This window comes from Gadus chalcogrammus, chromosome 12 (genome assembly GCF_026213295.1).
Source record: "Gadus chalcogrammus isolate NIFS_2021 chromosome 12, NIFS_Gcha_1.0, whole genome shotgun sequence".
NCBI classification, from domain to species: domain Eukaryota; kingdom Metazoa; phylum Chordata; class Actinopteri; order Gadiformes; family Gadidae; genus Gadus; species Gadus chalcogrammus.
In genome coordinates, this window is record NC_079423.1 from 12,809,251 (window position 1) to 12,835,542 (window position 26,292).

At 42.9% G+C, this 26,292-nt stretch overlaps 2 protein-coding genes across 3 annotated transcripts; both read left to right on the top strand.

The window, feature by feature from the left end:
• Positions 1 to 313: 313 nt before the first annotated feature.
• LOC130393117 (lysophosphatidic acid receptor 3-like) lies at positions 314 to 7,192 on the top strand. Its single transcript, XM_056603706.1, has 3 exons — positions 314 to 470; positions 1,111 to 1,869; positions 5,408 to 7,192. Exons 2-3 carry the CDS (start codon positions 1,128 to 1,130, stop codon positions 5,740 to 5,742), a joined length of 1,077 nt encoding a protein of 358 aa, XP_056459681.1. The 5' UTR covers positions 314 to 470; positions 1,111 to 1,127; the 3' UTR covers positions 5,743 to 7,192.
• Positions 7,193 to 7,328: 136 nt separating this feature from the next.
• LOC130393115 (atrial natriuretic peptide receptor 2-like) lies at positions 7,329 to 24,520 on the top strand. 2 transcript variants are annotated; one of them, XM_056603703.1, is made up of 22 exons: positions 7,329 to 10,743; positions 11,464 to 11,596; positions 12,286 to 12,409; positions 12,811 to 12,915; positions 13,232 to 13,334; positions 14,080 to 14,225; positions 14,491 to 14,563; positions 14,651 to 14,795; positions 15,599 to 15,685; positions 15,897 to 16,040; positions 16,447 to 16,568; positions 16,905 to 17,049; positions 18,135 to 18,183; positions 18,361 to 18,474; positions 18,808 to 18,927; positions 19,041 to 19,134; positions 19,493 to 19,580; positions 19,861 to 20,000; positions 20,553 to 20,705; positions 21,707 to 21,805; positions 22,403 to 22,494; positions 23,527 to 24,520. In XM_056603703.1, the coding sequence occupies exons 1-22, from the start codon at positions 10,704 to 10,706 to the stop codon at positions 23,641 to 23,643; spliced, it is 2,433 nt and encodes an 810-aa protein (XP_056459678.1). In that variant the 5' UTR covers positions 7,329 to 10,703; the 3' UTR covers positions 23,644 to 24,520. The 2 variants fall into 2 exon arrangements, with proteins under 2 accessions (XP_056459678.1, XP_056459679.1); XM_056603704.1 differs by lacking the exons at positions 7,329 to 10,743; positions 11,464 to 11,596 and adding an exon at positions 11,814 to 12,179.
• The last annotated feature ends 1,772 nt before the right edge of the window (positions 24,521 to 26,292 follow it).

The window sequence follows — 26,292 nt, forward strand, 5'->3', positions numbered from 1 at the left end:
TAGACTCGTCTTGCTTCGTCTCTGTTTGTGTGTTAAAAAAAATAAGATATTTTTTATTTATTCTTTGAGGTTGGTTGGGGGCCCCCCTACTATGGGGGCCCGAAGCGGCCGCGGCCTATGCCTCTATGGTAAGACCGCCACTGCATAACGCTAATTTCCGACTGCTCAGTGTGAATAGCCTAGAGCCCAATGTAGTCAGCCTAGACATATACATCATACAACCGTTGCAGTAACTCATTTACTAACTTCATTTGGCACGCTACAACAAAGTAAATCATACTGACCACGCCCTCTACGTCAACGCAGCGGAGCCTCGAACTCCTCGTAGTGCGAGACTTGACTTTCACAGGACGGTCCGATCCCACGAGAGAGCACCTCCCGAAAGAATGAGGCGTCCACAGAAAACCTGTGGAGCGCATCAACTTCACTTATATTGACTATTTGACTGACGACGGCTCTATTTGGTACAGGTAAGCAGCTTTTGTTAATTAATGATCGCTTATGTGACTTTCTTTTTGTGTTTACAGGTTGTTGTTTTCGTCCCATTATTGTCACTAAAGAAACAATTATTATAAGCCTACTATTGGCAAAAGGGTTAATACGATCTAAATGTATTGTATCTTCGTTTGTACGAAACTTCTTATTTAAAACACAAGGTCATCACGCCACCCACATTTTCGAAACTTCCCTCATGTAGGTCGGGCTATAGAGAAGGACGTGTAGTCTAATCGTGTATTGTGTAATAGCAGTCGTATTATATTTAATACAAATCATAAAATGCTGACAGTACTGAAGTAATATTGGACTGTAGTTTCCGCATATTCTATATAGCCTACATCAATTGACAACTATATCTTACAGCAAAATTAGCTTTACAACAATTCACATGTAAATTGTTTAAAACACAATTGTGTTAGTGAATGAAACAAATTGCGGATGAACAAGCTGGCCAGTGCGCTAAACTGATTTATAATATAAAATCCACTTGTGTCTTCTACTGGCTGGCTCACCGCAGTCCAACAAATCCGCTGGCTGCCAACATTCCTTCAAATGTGCACGATAAGCGACTCTGACTAACAGTAGGCGGCCTATCTTCCTCTCTGTCTACAGACTCCCACGGACTCAAGATGGCCTTGCAAAACCATTGCTACTACGACCGGGAGATGCTCTTCTTCTACAGCAACAGCAACCAGACCAAAGAGGATTGGGGCAACACGCAGCTCATCCCGGTGCAGGCGGTGGGCTCTCTCTTCTGTATCTTCATCCTCCTGTCCAACCTCCTGGTCATCACCGCCGTCATCACCAACCGCCGCTTCCATTACCCCTTCTACTACCTGCTGGCCAACCTGGCCGCCTCCGACTTCCTGGCGGCCATCGCCTACGTGTACCTCATGTTCAACACGGGCCAGGCGTCCCGCAAGTTGACGGTCAACGGGTACTTCCTGCGCCAGGGACTGCTGGACACCAGTCTGTCGGCGTCGCTGGCCAACCTGCTGGTGATCGCGCTGGAGCGCTACATCTCCGTCATGAACTGCAAGGTGCACAGCAACCTGACCAAGCGGCGCGTGACCCTGCTCATTGTGCTGGTGTGGGCCGTCTCCATCTCCATGGGCGCCGTGCCCAGCCTGGGGTGGAACTGCGTCTGTAACCTGGAGAGCTGCTCCCAGCTGGCGCCCATCTTCAGCCGCAGCTATCTGATCTTCTGGTCCGTGTCCAACCTGGTGGCGTTCCTGGTCATGGTGTCCGTCTACGTGCGGATCTACGTGTACGTCAAGCGCAAGACGGCGGTGCTGAAGGTGCACACCAGCGGCTCCATCAACCGCAAGCGCACGCCCATCAAGCTGATCAAGACGGTCATGACTGTGCTGGGTAAGGCTGAGGGGAAGTGGGCCAGGCGCCGCGATGAAGTGTTGAAAACGCTGTGTGTGTGTGTGTGTGTGTGTGTGCACGCGCTCACGTACGCACGCACAACGCACACACGTCACGTCCATCCATAACTACATGCATGCATATAAACATACACGCGTACATACATGCACACATACACACACATACAAACACACACACACATGCATAAACATAAACGCACATGCACGCACGCACACACTGTACAAGCACACATGCATGCACGCACACATACACTGCGCACAAGCACACACACACGCACCTACACACACATACACACACAACGAACACACACACGTTGTGGATTGTGTGGTTCTGAGGTCGAGACTCGTGAGTCAACGTGTTTCTCCACAGTGACCGGCTGTGCGACGTGGGATGTTGTGAAGCAAGGCAGGGTTTACAGGCATACGTGTGTATGGGAGTACAGTCGCACATTGCATGCAACTCCGGTTAGGTCACCCCGGAACACGGTGGACTGGATTTAGTTGTTTGTTTATGTTGATTTGGTTGTTACTTGACTGGGAGCATTTCTAAGGAAAAGTTTGTGTGCGCCAATGCACTTTGGGGGTAGCACGGCAGAGCAAACAAAATACACACAACTTCAATGTGTTTACCAAGCAGCCAAACTTTGAGTAGGAGTATAAATGGCTCTGTGCTTTGATCCCAGGACTGTTGAAAGGACCAAGAATGCTCTTATCAGTGATGGGAATTAGAACCAATACACACACTTTCATCTCTAGTTTATGGTATGCCTGTTTTTATGCTGTTTATCTTTCTGGCTTAAGTGTAAATTCTTGGGTTACTCTCAGTGTGAAAAAGCAGAGATTTTCACTTCCACCTTGGTTAAAAACCGCAGACACAAACTAGGGATTAGTGACAATAGGCGTCTGTACTAAAAAGTAAACGGTTTTGAAACTCAATAGTTTAGCAGTTGACAGACACAATACCCAGAGTCCACCCCACCCCTTTACCTTTCACACAGCACAGAGAGATAAGGCAGGCAAGATCTCTATCAAACAAGCACCTGAAAAGGTGCTAAATTCACATATTTTTCTCCAACACACACACACACACACACACACACACACACACACACACACACACACACACACACACACACACACACACACACACACACACACACACACACACACACACACACACACACACACACACACACACACTTCGTTGCATTCTTATGGACTGCACATGCAAAAATAGCTGTAATTTCTCTTAAACTGCCCGCTGGTTGTGGTTTGTGTAGCTGGTGTAGCGTGGGAGGCTGTTCTTCTGTCTGCGCTCACTCTGTCTCCTTCCCTCTTCTGTGTGTAATTAGGACACCGACCTCTGTGTGTGTGTGTGTGTGTGTGTGTGTGTGTGTGTGTGTGTGTGTGTGTGTGTGTGTGTGTGTGTGTGTGTGTGTGTGTGTGTAGTGCAAAACCAGCCTCACATTGGACACACTGACTGCTCTGTGGCCTTCAACTATACTTACACTAATTGTACTGGCATAACCCTCTAATAATAATTGTATAACCCTCAAGTGCTCACTCTATTATTTCCAAAAGGAAGATGCGCTAGGGGGTTGGCTTCTCTCAGGAAGTTGAGTGGGTTGACTTGTAACCGGAAGGTTTTGTGGTTTGTGTTTGAGTGTCGAGGGGACCCTGAAAGACACCTAACCCTAACTGCTCCTTACCAGCTGAATGTCTCCTTGCATGGCTGACTCGGCCGTGCATGTGTCTATGAGTGGTTTCAAGTCACTTTGGATGAAAGCATCTGCTAAAGGCTCTGAATGCAAGCTGTCCTTCTTGGTTTTTACTGAGATTTCTCGACAACGATTGTTGTTTTGTTGTCCGGTGTCGGCTTGTATGGGAATCATTGCAGAAACAGGGTATATGTGTGTTGGCACTAGCAGTAATTGGAAAACGTCGGCCGATGCCACTGGATGTTGTTTGTAATTTATATAATTACTTAGGCAACTAGCTAACTACTCGGAGTGCCCAGAATGAGAAGGTGAAACCATTGAAAAACAGTGACCTGATCGGACCCTGTACTGGATGATATATGGTGTACATGGCCAATAGATGGAAAGGTGGAAATCAAAACAAAGCAATACCATGTCCAAATTGATTCTTAAAAGATCTTTTGTAGCCTGACGTTAAAATGGGATTTTTTTTTCACACACATGAGGAACAGAATTGAAGAATTAAAGGAAGCAGAAAGAGAATGATGTTCTGGTTTTATTCAAACCTCTGCCACTGGTGACTATAAATCCATCTTAGCTCTGCAAACCAGTCGGACCAGTTTGGGAGTCTTTTATACTTTCTTTAATCCAATAATGCCATATTACACCACAGTGCAGAACCAGAGCATAGGGGTTTGTTTCTAACAGCGCAAGTCTTAACAGCAAGTCATTCATTAAAACACTGTAAAACCTTCCAATAACACGTCATCGTATCTGCAATGTGAAGTTATCATACATTGGTAAACCTAATAAGCCCGGCTTAAATACATAGGATAATTATACTCTTCTTACAATGGAAACAACAGATTTGTTTCACTTGTAAATCATTACTGCCTTGACAGAAATGCACATGTGTTCAGAATATGTGTACGATAGCCACATTTTCCCTTCTTAGTACAAGTTTTAGATTACAAGGAGCGAAAGTGGCCCTTTTCAAATCGGGAAATATGTCATAAACAGGATACCATTTGATGGGGTTTGACAGTAAAACACACAAAGCCTATATTAGTGCATTCAGTTCACATGTAAGCTAAACATTTGCTCTCTTACCCACTTGCTTCAGTGTGTTTGTGTGCGTGTGTGTGTGTTTGTGTGTGTTTGTGTGCCAAAGAGAGGGAGAGCATTGTACTCTTTGTTTTTTCGTCTGCTGAGGTCATTTCAGAAAAAAAGAAAGATAGCAGAGGCAAGTTGCTACTCGCAATTTCCTCTAAGCACTTGGTGCACATGATCCTGAATCCTAACTTGTGCCCCGACACGTTTGGTATGGGTGACAAATTTTGCTCGGGTTTCTACGTATCATTGTATCGATTCATTCAAAAGCAGTTGGAATCGAACTTTCTGAATTGATTGAATAACTCTCATGCCATGTTTTTTGGTCATATATTTACACGCATTTAAGAGAAAAGTAAAGAAAGAAAACTTGGTTTGACGCAAACTGATGGATTGGTTGATAACATCTAAGAGATGTTAGGAGGTGAAGCTCAACAGGAAACGTCAATTTACTGGTGTCAAGGGGGGCGCAGCCCAACTCGTCTCAGCCGTCAATCTCACGCCACACTTTCTGTGTTCCTTCGGGGGCTCGAAAGAAAAACCAAACCAAACCAAACCGAAATACTGCAAGTTGCATCCGGGGGAATCATGACCGCCCAGGAACGCCATGAGGATGCGGGTAGCTCTCTTTAAACTGTGTTTGAGCGTGGGCCTCATCCTTCTACTCCCCTCCCCTCCCCCCCCCCCCCCCCCCCCCCCCCCCTCCTACAGGTGCCTTTGTGATCTGCTGGACCCCAGGCCTTGTGGTTCTCTTGCTGGACGGCCTGAATTGCGAGCAGTGCCAGGTGATGAAGTTCAAGCGCTGGCTGCTGCTGCTGGCCGTGCTCAACTCGGTGATGAACCCCTGCATCTACTCCTACAAGGACGAGGAGATGTGGGCCACCATCAAGAACCTCCTCCACTGCGTGGGCAACGGCACGCGACGCCAAAGGTCGTCCAAGGCCAACTCCCGGCCGCTCAGCTCGGGCCAGGACACGGGCGTCAGTCAGCCGCCGTCAGAGGAGACCAAGGGAGGGGAGGACGAGCAGGACATCATCAAGACTTGACCGTTGTGTTGGAAGGAAAGTTGCCCCCCCCCCCCCCTCTCTCTCTCTCTGCCTCAAAGGACCGCTGGACTGTCTGTGTGTCTATGGGTGGATTGAAACGGTTGTCTTGTATTTGGTTGGGTAGTGTGGACTTGAGATGCAAGTGGAACACTGCTCACTTCCCATGGTGGTCCCAGTAGGCTTGTGTCTCAAAGGCTGTGTCTGCGCATGGGGAACTCAAAGGGAGCCTCCCTTTTTGTCTAAAGGATGATTTATTTCAAAGCGATGGTAAGTCATAAACTAGTTGCATCTTGTTGTTTTTTTACATATTAAATATAACTCCTATTCATATTTAACGTTTACTACATTAAGCTGTACTTAACCGCATCCAATTCGATTGAATTTAGATTTGGTGATATCTTTGAATAGTTGGATTACAATTGAGCAAAGAAAAGATCTGGTTTCTTCGATTACCATTGAAAGACTCTTTTGTCACTGTTTGGATGTAAGTGTATGTGTGGCACCATGACAACATGAAGCCCTGTAATGAAATTACACAATGGCCCTATAACAAAGTGCATCAGTTACGCAACAGGTACGAATGCATCCATGGTGGATTGGCAATCTTCCATTCAATGAACCAGAGTGGTTCTTGTTAAAATGCTCAGAGACATGTATCATTACGTATCAATCATCTGTGTGGCGCAAAGAGAAGTTAACGATCATGACCAACCAACCAATCATGTCTGGGAAATCACAAGTTCTAAACCTAAAGCATGTTTGTACGTATGGCCTAAAACTGGCATCCTACATTTCTGACCCAGTGCTATTAAATGTCCTTATCCAGTTGTTGTAAGAACATAAGCATCCGACATCTCAAAAATCGGTCAAACAACCGATGAAGACGTGTTCTGGGTTGCGACACGACTCGTGAAAAAATCTGCTGTTATCATCAATGAGCCTTGGGGCCATTATGATACGAGATGCCGATGGACTATGTGGGGTTAAAGTCTTCAACCAACATTGTAATATTACCTATGACATATGTTACTGATCGTAGTCGGTTAAAACCACTATCTCCCTCTTGTACATTTGTCAAAACAATACAGTCACAGTGAAAGCATTATTTTACTCGGCAATTATAATAAGCTATGTGACCTGGTAACTCAGTGTTGTATTCATTACGATTTACATTTTGATGGTCTTAAAATGCATTGCAGTCATCATCTATTCTGCTTCATCCAGTATTTGCAAGTCCTCGTCTTCCTTCTGACTCGCATCCACACACACAACTGAACCCACACCGCACACCTGTTGGAAGCAAACCGGTTCCGGGGGAGATTTTTCTAAACACCACTCTTTCAGATGTATTTAGTGTGACGAAATACTTGCTTTCCTGAAAGAAAATGATGTTGCAACACACACTGGATTCCTGCTTTAAGGACATGACTGAAGCCCAATTGCCACGCCCCAGTGACCCTGGGGTGGGGGGGGGGGAGGGGGGGAGATGAGTAACTGGGGTCAAATGAAGCTCTATAAAATACCCTGTTGTACAGTATTTATGCTATTTTAACCACTCCTAGAACGATAGGACTTCATTAAATGTTTTGTGACAACTGCTTGTCTGTTTTGAGTTTTCTGCCAGAGTTTAACGTGATTAGAAAAGGTTAAAAGGATGTGAAAGACTTGTGTCATTTATAGTTCATTGGCTGATAAATTGTGCTTTTGTCTATAGTGGAAGTACCATACATACTTGCATCTTCATGGTCTTACAAACATGACCCCAAATAATAGAATAACTGAAAAAGGCAAGGGACAATGACTTATAATGTTTGGTCATTGAATATGATAACACAATCTATAAAGCATGGCATGGCAATAAAATGGCCGATGTACTTCCTTGTAAGTATGACTTCCATTTGCTTGCATTTGTTGTTTATTTTATTTACACCTTTTGAAAAGGTTGGCCTGTATAGGTCCAGTATTTAGGCTTAGCCTCCACTTTATTGGCCTCATTTTAAGATTAAGCGATGTGGTTGAAATATTTTTTTATCTTGACACCATTTCACCATCATCATTTATAATGTTTAAGCCTTGGACATAGTTTATCATGAAATAGCTTTATTGTTCATGGACATTGAAGAAGGCTATCTAAGAAAAATAACAAAAAAACACGTTTGATTAGTCACACCTTTAGATAGCTTGTTGTAATGTTACCCAAGATTACGTCATTTTAACCCACATGGGTTGGTTAAATGACGTCATGGAAGTGTGTGACTTTAATTAATAACTACGGGATGGGTTAAGGTCCAACTCTTATGCGCTGTCATGATGTGCCTTTGATTAAAAACATGTCATGCTGCATGTGTTTCAGGCAGGGCCGACCGAAGAAGATGGGGACCGTTATACACACTTTGAAACATGAATAGAGATCCATGCTGTGGCACAATGTGGTTATTTTAATGCGTCAACGCTGGGCCTTTCATTTCACATTCCTAAAGATGCAATTAAATGCAACAGCATGTCAAAGTAGTTCTTTGAGTAGGGATGGTTTATATCATTTGAAAACCACAGACTACAGCCCCATGGAAAGGGAGAAGTGAACCCAATCAGGGATTAAAAACTTGACTTCTTGGCAGGTAGTTCACACATTTACTGGGACAGACAGACAGACGTTGTATTTTTCTTCAATCAACCTGATAACTTCTTTGCATTTGTTTTCACTGTAGGCCCTAGATGGCTTCAGTACCAGAAATTACAGATGTGTTGGGATGACAGCTGGATTATGGACTACAAGAACATCAAGTTTGGCAACATTGAGCATTTCTACAATCGTTAACGACCACAGGTGAACTGAATCAGTTGGCGGATGGAATGTTGCAAACGAGGAACTCAACCAAAACCCTACCAAGACTCTTAGTTGTAGGGCAGGATTTTGGCAGATCCACTGTTGTAGTTACACAACAATTTAAAGAGCAGTTTATTCATTTACAAACATGTAGAGAGATTGCTTTTCCTTCATGCCCCTCTGTGATTTATACCCTATAGCACAAGGCTGAATGCCTTATATATATTTGAAGGACAGAATACCATTATGGCATCTAAAACGTAATCAATAATCAATATGTTATAACTACCTTATGCAAAGCTTGTTTATAAACAGTTTAATCCAATTTAAAAGGTTTTCTTCTCAAATCCCGTATGGTTTTGAAGATCTTGCTTAAAAAGCAGCCAGGGCCCCGTTTCAAGAATGTCATAATTCTGGGTTTCAGATACCAAGATTAGACTTCTCTCAGTTCAGTCACCATGGATAATCAATGCTGGGAGCCCAATGAAACCAACTTGGTACAGAGCAGGTTTAAATTACTCTGCGCACAACCGTAGTGGTGACTACTTCCTATCATCATTGTAGATAATGCCAACCAACAACCAAACGATTGCAATCAAATGTGTATCGTTTAATCCACCTTGTTTGTATGCTATGCACAAGACTACTTCAAGCAGCAGTGCTACTGTGTGTTTGGGTGTTTCATAATCCGGTTGCTTCTGTATACAATCTTTTTTCTTATTGCAGTGGCGCTAGTGGTCCAGCGGTGGCGCTAATTGGTGCATTTGGGGAAATTACATTTTATTGAATTTATCTAATCAATCAACCTCCCGTGACGAATCTAGAGTCTGTAGTAATAAGGATCACATTTTCATTGTGCCATAGATGATGACTTTTGAAGCAACACACATTTTTCAGGTTCAATCTGAGTTTGACTGAACTCATTCTTTGAAATTAAAATCAGCTGTTCTGACAGAAAATCATGACTATTCAGTTTTCTGGATTAAGTTTTTAAATACATCCTCAGCTGATTCTTGGAAATGGGCCCCTGATTGTGTGCCTTTATATTTATTCACCCCTCAGATTGTTGTTGTGTTCTTTGGATTGAGGGTTGGGTCCTATAGGTTGGTCAAGGTGAACAGAGGCACCTTGTGAGCCAGTCTATTCATAAGCACTGATTGTAGAGCCTCTTATCCTGATTGGACATTTAGGCTTTTCAATAGAAGAGGTACAGGAAGATGCTCTTTCTCTCACACACACACACACACACACACACACACACACACACACACACACACACACACACACACACACACACACACACACACACACACACACACACACACACACACACACACACACTCAGAAGAAGCCCTGAAACACACTCACACTTTTGAGATACACCGTCGTACAGTCAAGTTGAAGCTCAGTTCCTGCTAGTAACGCCATCGTCCCTGATGGCTCTGTGGACAATCTCCCTCCTCGCTCTCTTTCTGGTAGGTAACCTAAAATCATGTGTGTTGTTAAAAAAAAGGGGGGCTTTTGCTATGGTAGACTTATACCACCACAGCCTGGCAGCTATAGCATGTTCTATATTAGCCCTGTTGCGGTGCCATAAGAATCGTACAGTGATCATGACATAAGGACACTGCTGTTGTAAATCACAGTGGGATGGTTAAACTAACCAATAACTGATAGCGCTCACATTGTGTGGCCATTGTCATAGGATCCCTGGTGCTTTTGTTTTCTTGTCAAAAACACATGTGCTCCCGGCTATTGCTGCGTGTTCATGTCATACGTGACTATGTTTGTTGTTCATGGGCTCTGCTTGCCTGCCCAACTACCTTTGACCTGTTTTTATAAAAGATGTTGGCAGATTGAATAATTTTGTGTACACTATATTTAATTTTGTGTACACTATATTTTCTTTCTGAGGATAAGGTACAAGGTTCTGGATTGGATTCTACCAAAGGATATTGGATTGGCCTTTTAGTAGATTTGGCAGATTTATACATCTTTTCGTGTATAATGATGGTATTAACCATGACAACTTGGTACTTGAACCGGACTGTAAAGAGCCGACACTTGATGGATCCTCTTGTAGGGAGTTCATGGCTGGCATGACCTGGATAACAGAGAGTTTGACTGCTGGCCAATGGACAACCCAAATGATTTCAACATGATCAGCTGCCAAGGTAAGATGTCAATAGTTAAACAATTCGTTAGCTTTAGTATAATTGGATGATGAGAAATACTCTTTCATCAGTTTCTTTTGTAAATGTATGTTGTCTCCAATTATTATCCCAGGCTTATTCAGGTGTTTCATCATATGCATATAGTGTATGGATGAATGACTACTACTTATGATTAAACAAGGAGGACATTTTGTCTACATTGGTGATCCAGAGAAGCCTCAAAAGCTTCAAAGGGTTACACAGATTGAGAAAGTTCTGGATTCTTTAGTTATTTAGCAGACGGTTTAATGGCAACTAAAGTGTATGCAGAACAGGCCTACTCACAAAGTAGCATCTTGCTAACGGATGTCTACAGGTTTTTTTTTTGCAACAATATACAGTATATAACAATCTTTGATAAAAAAAAAAACTTAATTTGGGGGAATATCTCACAGCTGTTATATAAACCGTACATGTGTCATATATACTGTAAATGTCTCATTTATTCCGTACATGTCTGTAAGCATGTGGGAATGGATATTGGTGTCTGACGTGCATAAATATTTATATAGCAATCAACCAAGTTTCTTGTATTTGTTTTGGTGCAGAGCTCCTCCTCTAGTAGTGTTATTTGTCTTGCATATAAGAGGTTTAGAGTTTAAACGTGTGTGTGTGTGTGTGTGTGTGTGTGTGTGTGTGTGTGTGTGTGTGTGTGTGTGTGTGTGTGTGTGTGTTCCCCAGGCCTTGAGATGGCCTGGGTGTTGCGTCCCCCAGAGAAGGTGTTCAACGGAGAGGAGTTTAACGTCACGTACACGGTGACTGCCTCGGATTCCTTCTACGAATACGCAGCCAAGAACCAGATTTTCCACTTCAGGTGACTGCTGCTGAATGGGCTGCTCACTCAAAAAGCTCAACCCCCCTCAACACCACACAAACTCAAGCACGCACACACACACACACACACACACACACACACACACACACACACACACACACACACATATACATACCTACATATCTACATACATACATACATACATACATACATACATACATACATACATACATACATACATACATACATACATACATACATACATACATACATACATACATACATACATACATACATACATACATACACACACACACACACACACACACACACACACACACACACACACACACACACACACACACACACACACACACACACACACACACACACACACACACACACACACACACACACATAACTAACCCTACATACACATACATAAATACAAACACACACCTCATATGGACATAAATGTTGCGTTATTAAAAATAAACACTTAAATGTTCAATTAATCAAAATAAAATTCACTATTCTAGAACGAGTAAGTAAGAGTAATTTTGCAATTATCTGGGAAATTGTGCTTGTGCCCACTCTTGTGTTGTGAACTAATAAGAAAAAGGTCTGTAAACAGTACGGTGTGTTTTGTTTTGTGTGTCCCATATCGCAGCCCGCATACGTGCTGGTCTATGTATTCTTGAACCCGTTTCATGTATGCTCCCCGCCAGTGAAGTGTCGGAGGTGAGGCAGTTCTGCGATCACCATGAATGTCCTTCCAACTGGAACAACGCCAACGAGATTAACTGCTGCGTGTACCACGCCAACATCCACTCCTGTCCCCTGGGACTTATGGTTTGTACCCCCTTGCCGTCTAGTTGGCTTAATTTATTATCACTACTACAGTACACCAATGTTTAGGCCGATTTGTTAATATTTTTCATTTTTAATCATTATCTTACCCTCCTCCCTTAAACAGTCAAATTCAATAACATTATCCTGAATAGTTCACTTATGAGCCCTATGTTTCCTAAACTGTCTTTTACAAAGTATATTTAAAAAAAACATACTTTTCGTTTAATTTAATTATGAAAACAATTGAAAACCATTCAAAATTTTGGACAAATAGTTAACAGTTCAAATTAATTGGATTCTTTATGATTGTAAATATACTTCAATGCTCATGCCACCAGCAGTGGTGTATGACTAATCAATTTGGACAGCAAACTCATCATCAAATTCAAACAACTTTACAGAAACAAGGAGGAATCTGTGGCCCGTGGATCCCTGACGACGGTAAAATAGTGACCCACACCTTATCCAAAGCTGGCAAGATGTCCCAGAAATTCTGGACTTCAAAGGTACTGATATGGAACTGAAACATAAACACCCCTTACTGTAGGAGATTGCAGGTTACTTGGTACTATGCTAGGTCATGAGAGTGATAAGTCCATGTATGCCCATGTTGTGTCATGTATTTTCAAAGTAAGAAGACAGTAATTTGTTCTATTGAGAAGCTTTCTTCTAAGGAAGTAGGCAAACAATACAAACTGGTTGAACAGGTGAATATTACATTTCTGTCCAAGATAAAAAAAAAGTTAGATAAACATCAGATTTTTTTACATTCACAACAAAGAGTTAAGGCATGTGTGGTGTTTTGGTACGTGTGTCTTTCAGGTGGTCTTGATCCACATGGGAGTCACCTCAGTGATCGCTCATATCAAAATAGGGAAGATGCACGCAGCGCTGGAGTCCAAAGTCATGGTGGTCAGCGCCCAAGGTCAGCACCACCGCTATCATGTATCAGACTGTTGTTTTGTTGCGGATTATCACTGTGCAACTTCCAAAAATAAAAGTATAGAAGCAATTGGCTTGCTTAAAGGAATACGATATAAAATGTGATACCATCTTACTAAATAAAGTATGATTTATACAATATGATACATATATGATATACTTCTATAGACAGTATATCATGTAATGATAGCATACAAAATCTAAATTAGGAAGTATATATTGTAATAAAAGCATACAAAATAAAATATAATATAGCTAAGAAAATGTAATGTAATGTTATAAGCTGCTTGTTCATATGTTGCAGCGTGTGGGGAGATGATATGTGTGTGTCTGTGTGTGTGTGTGTTTAAAGGTGTGTATGTGTTGCAGTGTGTGTGGAGATGAGTTGTGCGTGTTAAACGGTGTGTAACTCCTGCAGTGTGTGGGGGAGATTATGTGTGTGTGTTTAACAGTATGTATGTGTGGCAGTGTGTATGGAGACGATTGGTGTGTGTTTAACAGTGCATAGATGGTATATGTGTGTTAAATGGGTACGTTTTACAGTGTGTGTGGAGACAATGTTTGTCTTCGGACGATGTGTTTGTGTTTAACGGTGTTTAATGTGTTGCAGTGCGTGGAGACGATGTGTGTGTGTTTAACAGTGTTTAATGTGTTGCAGTGCGTGGAGACGATGTGTGTGTGTTTAACAGTAAAAGATATGTGTGTTAAATGGTTTGTATGCGTTGCAGTGTGTGGGGACGACGTGTGTGAGCTGGAAGAGACGTGTCTGAACTGCCCGGCAGACTGTGGCGTCTGCCCCATGTCCCTGACCATCAAGATGGCCATCGGCCTGCCGCTCGCACTCTTCTGCTGCGGCTTCATTCTCACTGTAGTGGTGAGGTCCACACGTGCACACACACACGCACACACACACACACACACACACAGATTAAAAGTACACATGTAGACAAACACACACACACAGATTAAAAGTACACATGTAGACAAACACACACACAGATTAAAAGTACACATGTAGACAAACAAACATGTTCTCCCCCCCACAGACACACATTCCTCAATCTAAGTATAGTCAATTGTGAGTATTCTCCATGAATTCCATGAACCTAATTAGTGCTTTCCATTTTATTTCCCTACAGTGGCTTTGGTACCAGAAACAAAAAATGTTTTGGGACGAGAGCTGGATCATCAACTACAAGAACATCATGTTTGGTGACATGAGCAACATTTGTATACATCACTTTTGCTGCCATCCGTGTAGTAATGCCCTCTAAAAGGATGATGCGTTTGCCTCAACAGGTAAAGTGTGTTACATGGGCTTCTGCAGTACCACAAGCCTCCAGCAGGGGAAGAGTAACTCCAGCATCAGCCGCAACACCGATACGACGGTGTGCACCGTGGTCAACACCTGCTTCCAGCCCGGCTTCATCCAACCGGGCATCTAGTAAGTCACCTCAAACCCCAATGACCAAGGCAGAGCAAAGCCATACCCCCCCCCTCCCCACCAACACCACCTGCTCCCTCATTGTGGCACGATGGCACAGTGGGTTGGCTCCCTGTGCTCCGCTTTCCTCGACCAAATAAGGTCATCCCTGTTAGGTTCACGGTCCTGCCGGTGCCCTTGACCTAGGCAGAAGACCTGTCTTCGGTCCCCGGATGCGTCCTCAATTGAGCGTCCTCAATTTTCTTTTGGGATTTAAAAATTATAATAGGCTACAATAAAAGTAAAACCTGTAAGATCATCAAGGCAGCTTGAAGGTGAAATTAGCTCATTCAAAACCAGGAAGCTGAACTTTAGAGCTGGGAAATAATACCGCCTGAGGTGATCCAGGAATACAGACCATGGTTATCAGCACTAACGAGGGACAGGTGAGACCAGTTACCAGAATGAGAGTCTGATTGGTTGGGAAAAGGCTGTGTTCGATACAAGCAGTTAATCTAAACACACAGTTAAACACACCGCAAATCCTAAACACACCGCAAATCCAAAAGAGTCAATACTTCCAAGTATTGACTCTTTTGAAAATACTTGGAAGTGGAAGTTATAAGCGGTTGTGTTTCTGGTATAGCCATCCAACATCGATGTCTTTTGTTGAATTAAAGTCTAAAAACAGTTTAAAATGTTTCCTTTTAGTATGATATCTATATAAAAGGATGAATCCATCATTTATTTATTTGATAATCTACAATCATTCTTGAAGACCCCTTGGGATATACTTGAATGAATCTGAACGTTTTATCTTCCAGTGATGGACGGACGGTGGCAGTGAAACACATCCAGAAGAAACATTTCACATTGTCCAAGACCATCAGGAAGGAGGTGAAGGAAGTCCGGTACGCAAAAGTCCGCTTCTGATGTCAATGCTATGTTTGAGAATCAATCTCTATCATCTTTGGTTGTCTACCTTAAAATGCCCTCTGCGATCTTAAAAGTAGTTTATTATTATTTAGCAACCACGGAAGTTTGTGGAAAATGAATATGCACATTTAGGATTTCCAAAGCAAACTGTTATTTACCTTTCAGTTGAATGCGTTTGTTACCCAGGGAACTGGACCACCCAAATCTGTCCAAATTCATCGGGGGCTCGATCGAGGTGCCCTACATCAGCATCATCACAGACTACTGCCCTAAGGGAAGCCTGTCTGACGTCCTTCTGAATGGGGACATCCCTATCAACTGGGGCTTCAGGTGAGACTCACAGAGGGCAATTCCAAGGGCTTTTATTACTGTGTGCGTACAGGAATGATGCATATGCATAGGTTAATAAGACGTGCTGGTGTTTAAGCCAATCATACTTTGGTACAGAAATATCTCTCCCATACGCCCAACAATAATTAGCAGGTAAACTCAAATGCATTCAAATGGTCCTGCTCCTTTATGGGTTCTATAAAATCTAAGCCCTGTTCCCACCCTGCTTGTGATTGGGCCATCCCCGTCCAATCAGGTTCTGCCTGTGGAACTAAGCTAAGCAGGTAGAGGTTAAGTTACCTTTCCCACAAGGTTGAGGTTGTTGAGGGGGTCAATCAGCTGGAGGCTGAGTGGCCTTTAAGAGGGACACTACAGGTCATGGGATTGATTGGTGCTCTGTCTCCAGGCTCTCGTTCGCGACTGACATCGCCCGCGGCATGGCCTACCTGCACCAGCACAAGGTGTTCCACGGGCGCCTGCACTCCAGGAATTGCGTCATCGATGATCGCTGGGTGTGCAAAATCTCAGGTAGCCGCGAATGGACAAACGTCTCCATGTCCTAACCTGTCTATTGGTGATAAGAGGTTTTATTATTAGTCTTAAATAATGGAGTTCACTCTATTCCTCATTCAATTATCCAATCCAGTCAGAGAGAATATGAGTGAATCGTGTTGTTAGTAAATTCAAAAAGAAAAAACATGCAGAACCAACCATACAACAAAAAGTATCAAGTAGATTGCGCAACCGAATTCCTGATTTAGTCATTTTCTATGGAATCCGTGCTGGGATAGACAAATTAAACATTAAGCCAAGTACACATCACCCTTCCATCGATTCTGATTCACCTTCCTTTGTGTGTCACAGACTATGGCCTCACAGCCTTCAGGAAGGAGGACTTTGAGGGAGTGAGCTCTGGCTTCCCCTGTGGGGACGTCAACCATCTGTACTGCGCTCCAGAGGTGCTGCTGGGAAACAGCACCAACGCCACTGCGGTAGCAGACGTCTACAGGTGTGTGCGAACCACCAACCGCTGCAGTTGGTCAGAAACAGGAGAAGCACTTCACAAATAATGCACGGTTCAACAGTTGGTATAGTTGGAAATCCACAGGTCGGTATAGTCCACAGGTTGGAAGTCCACGGGTTAATTATAATATAATTACCATACTCCGACATCAGGATACAGGTTGATGTGTAAACCGGTTTGTAAAGTGTTGTAGGATCAACAGGTCTTATTTGTCAGAGCTCTCCTCGCGTGCGAGTGGTGATGGCTGGTTTATCCTGCGTGCATTAATTGCATAATGACCCCCAGGTGTACAGCCCCGCCCAAGGAAAACAAGGGGCTGTGGCTGAAAGCGCCCTAGGGCCTAGAGCCGGGCTCCCAATTACTTTCCAAGTGGGCCACTTTTTAAATCCCCTTCAAAACAATGGGCCACTCAACCTCCAGCCCCATCGGAAATTGAGCAACCAAACCAGTCAGCTTTAAAACTCTCCCCTTGACAGGCCTTCCTTCTTGTTGTTTTGTGTATTGTCGTTTAAAAAAAACTGCGCTTTGAGATTGTACAAACGAAAAGTCATTTACACATGCTCTCAGTGCATAGCCAAAAGTAGATCATTGTGTAACAGCAAGTCCTTGTGTGCCGCTGACATATCCTCCAGTAGAGCCCTAAAAAGTTGGTGTTGTAGACTGGTAGGCCTACATTTATCAGAATTACTATTGGTTAAGGGTCAATTATTATTATTATCCAAAAATGGGGGTTACTTCTGTAAAAACAAGTCATCTCAGTAATTATTTTGTGGGCCATTAATCGACGTGTGGTGGTCCGGCCCGCGAGCCGCCTATTGAGGACTGCTTTTCTAGACGCTGCTTAAACACGCTGTCAACCACGCACACACGGAAATTCAGCCAAAAAAAACAAACACTGCATATCAAACAAGAGAAGCTATAATACAAATATACATGCCCATGTAGAACATAAAGCTAATATTGCTTGTATTATTCATTCAAAGGCAGTTGTCGTCCACACATAAGGATTGTGTTGTGTTTGACCTAAATGGCATATTAAGAGCCACCCTACGTCTCTCCCCCCCTCTCAGCTACTCTATGATCCTCGTTGAGATAGCGACACGCTCTGACCTCATCTCAGTGAGTATGGCGGGACCTCAAAGTCAAAGTCAAATTCAATGTCTGCTTTATTGTCCATTCCAAAATATTTCCAGACAAATAGAGGAATCTAAATTGCGTCTGACCTCTCAGTAGATTACAGCCCCGCTAGGCACCCGCTGCGGTCGCTGCTCTCTGACAGCCTTCTCCACCCGACAGGAGCAGGAGCAGGGCGAGGGGGGGAAGATGGACATCATGTGGCGCCCCCCGCTGCCCGAGCTGAAGGCCGGCAAGGCGGACACGGACTGCCCCAACAGAGAGGACTACTGCGAGGTGCGGCGCATTAACACGATGACCACTCGCACATTGGGATAGCCTTGGGGCACTTACAGTGAAATGCTGGGCATTGAAAGATAAAGGGAAGATGTCAAGAATGATGTGTCCATAACGTGAAGGCCATATAAAGAGGAGACAATAGTTTTATTTTGGTTAGTGGTTAGTTTGTGATTTTGTAAAAAAAAAAGGGATCATCACAGGAGATAAGGAGAGATAAAACATGAAGCCCTCAGTTGACCAAAGTCGGCTGCTTCTTTCTTTCTTTCTTTCTTTCTTTCTTTCTTTCTTTCTTTCTTTCTTTCTTTCTTTCTTTCTTTCTATGTTCTATAGCTCATCAAGAAGTGCTGGTCCGATAACGTCACCTTGAGGCCCACATTTGAGCAGGTGAAGAAGATGCTGGACAAGATGAACCCCCACAAAGTCAGCCCCGTCGACATGATGATGAATCTGGTAATGACCTTCTTTGAGCTACTTTAAAGTCATTACCACTGATTACCAACAGATAATAACCTGCACTTGCAGCCAGAGAAAAAGGTTTTCAAATGGATGTTTAACGCCCCCAGATGGAGAAGTACAGCAAGCATCTGGAGGCTATAGTGGCAGAGAGAACTCAGGATCTCCTTCAAGAGAAGCAGAAGACAGACCGCTTGCTATACAGTAAGTTATAGCACAACCACGGTGTTGTATAGAATATGGTGACACACACTATAAAACCCTAACCCTGCATAGAATGAACCACACATCAAATAACATTATAATATTCAGTTAGTTGGATCTTCAAGCCTGCTATAAGCTATTCCTTTGAAAAAGAATAACATGGGCCGTAAAAAATTATAAATATTTTCCAAAAATTATTGTTGTAATTGTTTGCATTTTGATTAACCAGACAGTGCCGACTACTGGCAAATAAGTGTAATAGCTCAAGTTGTGAAGCACAGAACGCTAGCCACTATGTGTTGTTGTTGTTGTTGTGGTTGCTGTGGTTGCTGTTGTTTTGATTCCAAATACATTTCAGGCATGTTACCAAAGCCAGTGGCCGATGACCTCCGGCAGGGCAGGACCGCAGAGGCTCAGAGTTACTCCAAAGCTACCGTTTATTTCAGGTGTCTATTTCTGTATCTCCATTGTGTTGTCATTAACTTTTCTTCGCCTTACCATTTTTCATAATATAGTTGATAAGTATAACACCTTTCCTATTAGTAGCCTATGTCTTTTACCAGGGGGTCAACTTTTCGGGATCTTTTAATTAACAAAAATGTACTCCAATCTATTTTTATTTTCTAAATATACTGTGGCCCCGTTTTGAAAGAAGTGTAGCTGCTTCCTCGATCTCCAGTGGCGATTACCAGAGCAATAAACCAATGCTTCCTGCTTCCCTGATAGTGACATCGTCGGGTTCACCCAGCTGTCTGGCGCCAGCACGCCACACCAGGTGGTGGACTTCCTCAACCAGCTCTACACCACCTTCGATGACATCATCGACAACTACGACGTCTACAAAGTGGAGACCATCGGTGACGCTTGTACGTCAATGATACGTTTCTATTAGTCTGTCAAAACTGATTCCTATATGATTATTTTATTTTTTTATACTTTATTTATAAAAAGATATATATGCATAAAATATATCTAAACATACACCCCACATCGCCCAGCCCATGGACAAACCTTAGCAAATTAAACGCAACCAGACATTATTTGGTCAGTATGTGAAACTAATTAAAACTATTTTAGGGGCTTGGTCAAAGCTGGAACCACTCAACAATCAGACAGTCGCCCAATGCCATGTACACTACATGCCCAGTTTGCCCACATATCCACTTGTTTAGTACACTTCCTAGGACATGTATCCTCAACTAAAGCTTGCCAAGAGGCTCATCAATAACAGCACATAACAACACAGCAGTCATGAGTCATAAAGGCAATACCATTTCCTGACTATGAAAAAACCAAAACCAAAAAATAAATACTCTGCAGACGAGCAATTGTAATGGGAGACCAGACTAATCAGATGATTTTGTATGTGGTTCATCCATGTCCTCCACGCTAATTGACACTGACCTCTGACCTCTCAGACATGGTGGTCTCCGGGGTGCCGAACGAAAACGGCATCAACCACGCGGGCGAGATAGCGAGCATGGCTCTGGATCTGGTCAACGTCTGCCACGCCTTCAAGATCCCGCACAAGCCCACCACCCAGCTCAGGATACGAGCCGGCATACACTCAGGTGGGGTGCAGGTCCAAACCCAAGGAAGCTGGAGGTTCAAGAGAGTCTGGCCAGGCCACATGACTGCTGAGCGGTTGTCACACACTTAAAGGTGACATATTATACCACAGGTGTGAGAGTGATTAGCCGTTACAAGCCATATTGAAAACCTGCCTCTTCGGACATCACTAGTTGGCTTGTCCACCTAGATGTGTGCTGGGTAGATGAGCAACGTTTGCTACAGTCGACTGGATAGGCAGGTGGACTGATCTATCCAGCACAGATCTAGGTGGACACGCACACTTTGGATGTCATAAGTCTTTTCAGTCTTTCAATCAAGGGATTTTCAAAACGGCTTGTAACGGCTAATCACACTCACACCAGGTGGTATAATATGTCCCCTTTAACTATCTGTTACCTCGCGCTACTCTTTCTATCCTCTGTGGGGTGATGTTGAGTCACATCTCGTTTGCGTCACTCAGTGTGTTTACATGGGACAGCTTTGCTACTCGAACAGACCGTGTCAATTATCCGAACGTACATGGCCTCCGGCGGCGGAGCAGCGGAAGGAGTCAAGCCGGAGGGGTCCGCATAAGGCCGAGAGGTCGGAAGAATGGAGCGTCGGAGAAATGACATGGGCCCGAAGTGAACTGACAGCTGTCTACTGTAAACATCTTTCTCGAATGTCGCCTGTGTTTGTTGTTGCTGGGATGTAGAGGTCAACCGGAAGTGGCTCTATAACCACTTGTTGAAAGGGCTACAGCGCCACCTAGGGTAGCGGATTCAGCCATGCTCCGGCCATTATCCGATCTCTTAAAGGCCATGTACGTTCAGATAATTGACACGGTTCGTTCGAGTAGCAAAATCGGTATAAGGCTCAATCCGATCTAGCTGTCCCATGTAAACGCACTGACTGACTACCCAATCAACTGAGAAGGAATGACAGGATGTCAATTTTCAATGTATTCATCTTAAGATTTCTATGAGAAATGATGGTGTGTGTGTGTGTTGTGTTCTGACAGGACCTGTTGTGGCTGGTGTGGTTGGCACCAAAATGCCCCGCTACTGCCTGTTTGGAGACACAGTGAACACGGCCTCACGCATGGAGTCTACCAGCGAGGGTATAGCACATAGTTACCATGGAATATGTACTTTGTGTTTTTCATCGGTCGCATTTCCAGGGGGCTCAAATTAATTAATTATAAGACCAATTTCCACATAAACCATGTGTTTCGTTTTATAATTTGGTACCCCTACAGTAGACAGTTGAGTAGACAGGTCATTCATTGTAGATGGGATTTTACAAATGATTTACTTCTTTTAATTTTGCCATGTGTTGCCACTGCTACTGTTGCGTCCAGCTGGCTTCTCTTTGTGTTTGCTAATTGGCACCCCACTGTGGACCTTTTGGTCAAGGGATCAACGTTCTGTGTCCAAGTAATTAATCCTCTGCTCTGCCACATTCTCAATTCCCATTCTCAAGGGCTATTCTGAGTGAATTGAAAAGATGCAGCAGCACAGTTCAATGATCAAGATTGTGCTGTATTATTAATCCCCGGCACCACTATAAAAAAAAAAGAAATTATTTTCTTATGTAGAAAATAGTATATAACCCTCAATGTTTCAGTCATACTTTCGTGCTCTTACGACTAGTTTGTTGGTGAGTATTAATCAGTATCTACGTTCTATACTAACTCACTGCATGTGTGCATACACAGCTCTAAAGATCCAGGTGAGTGGCACCACAGCTGACCTTCTGCACACCCTGGGTGGTTACGTTCTGATGTGCAGGGGCCCGCTCGTCGTCAAGGTAAGCAATGGTTGAGGTCCCACGGGAGGGAAATCAAACCCTTCATTATTTAGGGGGCAGCCGTCTGGAAGGTTATTTTATAATGGGGGGGGGGGGGGCGGCGCCCTCTTCAGTTACATCAAACACACCAGTGCAGCGCAAAACAGCTAGTCATTATCTGTTATTGTTAGTTCTGTATTGTCTCTATATTAATAAAAAAAATAACTTAAGAGAGGACGATGGACCGTTGGTTCGAAACAAGAACATTTTGGTTGGGAGGCAAACAACATTAGAGCACAGCCAACCCCCTACTCACCAACCCCAGCGTTCGATTCTGATTTGCCGTTTACACGGTGGCAGCCTTCTAAAGCCAGGAGGAATGGCTGGACTAACTTATTAGTGGAAACATTATCGGTTGGCCATGCTAACATCCACTTTGAAACCACGGGTCTTTTGAAAGACAGATTTTGAAAAGATTGCAGGAAACCCAATCCCTGCATTAGAACCATTAAGAGACGTCCGATATGGGTGTGTCTAGGAGTTCACTGTGTTTGGTTCTAGGGCGTTATGTGAGCACGGCGACCTTATGGACTTGTTTGGTCGGGTGCGGCCAATACATGAAGGGGGTTATTCTGTATTCCCGAGGGATGGGGCAGCACATATGCTCCCAGGCACTGCCCTTTAATTAATGGTTTGACGACAGCTGCTTTGCACTGCCATGCATAAAGGAAATTACGGTTCAAGATTCCCTTTGACGTTTTGTGGCTAGCCACGTGGGTAATTAAGGGCAACATTGTAATACAATTCTGAGAAAACATCATCGTACCTTGGCATATGGAAAATAATGTGCTGTCAAGAACATAAACAACAAAATTAAGATTTAAAATTAAACTGCTGACACACAGACTCAAACACACACACGCACACGCACACGCACACACCGAAAACTACAGGCTGTGAAATAATGACAAAAGTAAAAGTGGACATCATCTAAGTGACACAAAAATAAAGCTGTCAACCAAACGAATGCTCATTTGCATGGATTCCACACAGGGTAAAGGGGAGATGACGACTTGGTGGCTCCAATCAAGAACAAACGAGCCCAAAGACGTCCTGCTCAGAGGCTCCAACACTGAACTGCAAGAGGTCCCGGTGCCAGTTAGCAACTAGCTTGCTGGCCTAGCATAACACAAATACACACAGGGACTTACATGTTAGATATTTTGTGTAACGTACGGCCAATTCATGTAACAAATATCAGATTTTCTTTCGTAACATTTGTGTTCAAATCGATTATTTTGTTTCAGACCAATGAATGACCATGTAGCGAACGTAGACCATGTAGCCTCAGTGGCGGATCTAGACAATTTGACATGGTGTGGCAAGAGGTCTGGCAGGGGGGCATAGGACCGCAGTACGTGGGAAGAGTCCCAATACGTAAAATGGCTTTTACAATAACAAGAACACGAAAATACATACGTACATAAAAACATACATTTTCAACTATTTATTGTTACAGTATATCATGCCATAACACATACAGACTTCCCAAGTTTGTAAATGCACAACAGGAACAAACCCATTGTTACAACAAAACTGTGTGTCTCTTGAAAGTAGAAGTAGCCTATTAATAGCAACATTTAAATATGAAATATATGAAATGTACAATAATTTCCTGTGGAGTATAAATCTGAAACCGAGGCCGTGGTTAAGTATTTGAGGGGCAGGGACCTGAGATTACATTTCCAATAGAGCGCAACAGTGACCGCCCCCTTATGAACGGCTCTGCTTCCGGAAGTAAATTTCCCATTCATTTTCTCTATTGACTTTTCAGAAAATCGTCATATTAAGAGTTTGAAGCCTAACCAATCATTTCTCAGGTTAGGCGTGACCATAATACAACTGATTCGGGGCAAAAAAAAGAGAAAACTGGAAAAAAAGGCAAAGGTACAAGACTGTGTACATTATTCCAACCGAATAGTTTAGCGCATTTCTTGCATCTTATAACTTTTGTCATTACTATAGTGTTTATACTGTTAATAAAATTGTCGTCCTATATATATTGTTTCTGTGTATGATAGTGTTTTCTATAGTTTCTATAGTGTTATATAGTGGAACGTTCCATCGTTTCTAACTAAAATCACTGCTCCCGTGACTATCAATGCATGTCCTACCAATGGTTATATAAGGTAATAACGTTACTTGTTCTTTATACATGAATACATTAATACGTGAATTCAGTTTTGTATTCATTCAACATACACACACACACACACACACACACACACACACACACACACACACACACACACACACACACACACACACACACACACACACACAGTACACACACACTATATTGCAGAGTTTACCGTAAGCACTTTATTTTTGCATTACATACCATATTTTTATTTTTATTTAATTGGATACAATATGAACAATATCTTATATAATTATTTACAAATCAATGTTGGTTGGGTTGTTAACTGTCCTTAACTGAATATAGACAAATGCAACCACCAAGAATGTTCTTTTTTTCATGCATAAATGCTCGCTCATGTTAATTCTGAAATAGGATCAGACAATGTGTCCATAGCTCGTGAAAGAAACTTTTTGTTTTAGCTATTCTGTAGCGTCATGTGTGTGTCACCTTCTAATACAATTTGACCTTATTTTTTCAATCAATCATCTGAGTGAGGGAAAAGTGTTTGAGGATTGGTCATTGTTGTTAAGGCCCCACATGTAGTGGATAGTGAAGAGTTACAGACTGGTTGCTCCTCTTTCCTTCATGAGGAAACTATAGAAACCGTGAATTATTTTCTCTCTCTAAATAACTGAAGCCAGTCACGGTGGAGGTTGCCTTGGAATACATGTCATGCAATTTCATATAAATAATTTGCGAATACTTTGAAATAAGTATATTTAGTCATCTTTTGCAACTGTAAAATGATTGTTATGATTGTAATGTGTCCTAATACTTAATAGTAACCTGTTGTAATAAATGGCTAGAGACGCAGAAAGTAGGTTTACATTTGCTTCAAACATAAATCCAACATGCAAAATGAAAACAACCAGGTAGTGGATACCGGCATATTTATATATCATCCACCACCATGTTTAATCTGCTGTTACCTCCAGACAGCATAAGGAGGTAGGTAAAAACTCATCTAGGGAATGAGGTTATTTATAAGGAAACTTAACATTATCACTCCACCCACTCCAGCCCATCCAATAGCTCCCCAACATCCGAGCACACCATGTTACTGCAGTCGTTATAAGCGTTCAATGAATGGCAGACATACTGTACATCAACAACGCTGACAGGCATAACTGCTTCTTAGGTCAGGTTGGGTTTCATCGTATCCAAGACTGCGATTGCAATTTTGTCCAATGTGCTTATTGTTCCACTTTTTACGTCATCATTCTTGGAATAGCATCTATCTGGCCTACATAAAGCAAGGCATGGATTTAAATGGGGTACCGACTCAGATGTTGTTGACAGTCAACACTGAGGAATGCGTTTTGTACTGGGTAACAAAGGGCTGAATTAAAAAGCACCTGGATGATAAATGTATCAAAAACTTCGTAAATGTAATATTGTATTGTTATTTGTAAAGCAAAATAAATTTCCTCCACTACTTACGTCCACAGGGAGGTTGAAGCGAGTTGAAATTCTGCGCAAATTCACCGGAAGCAAATCCTAGACGAGACCCAATCAAAGCAAAGCAGCGTTTGGTTGCTGGACAACGAGTTACCGTAGTGTTTGGTGTGACGGCGTACACGGGCGGCGTCGGAGATCGGGACAGTGAATGGACTATG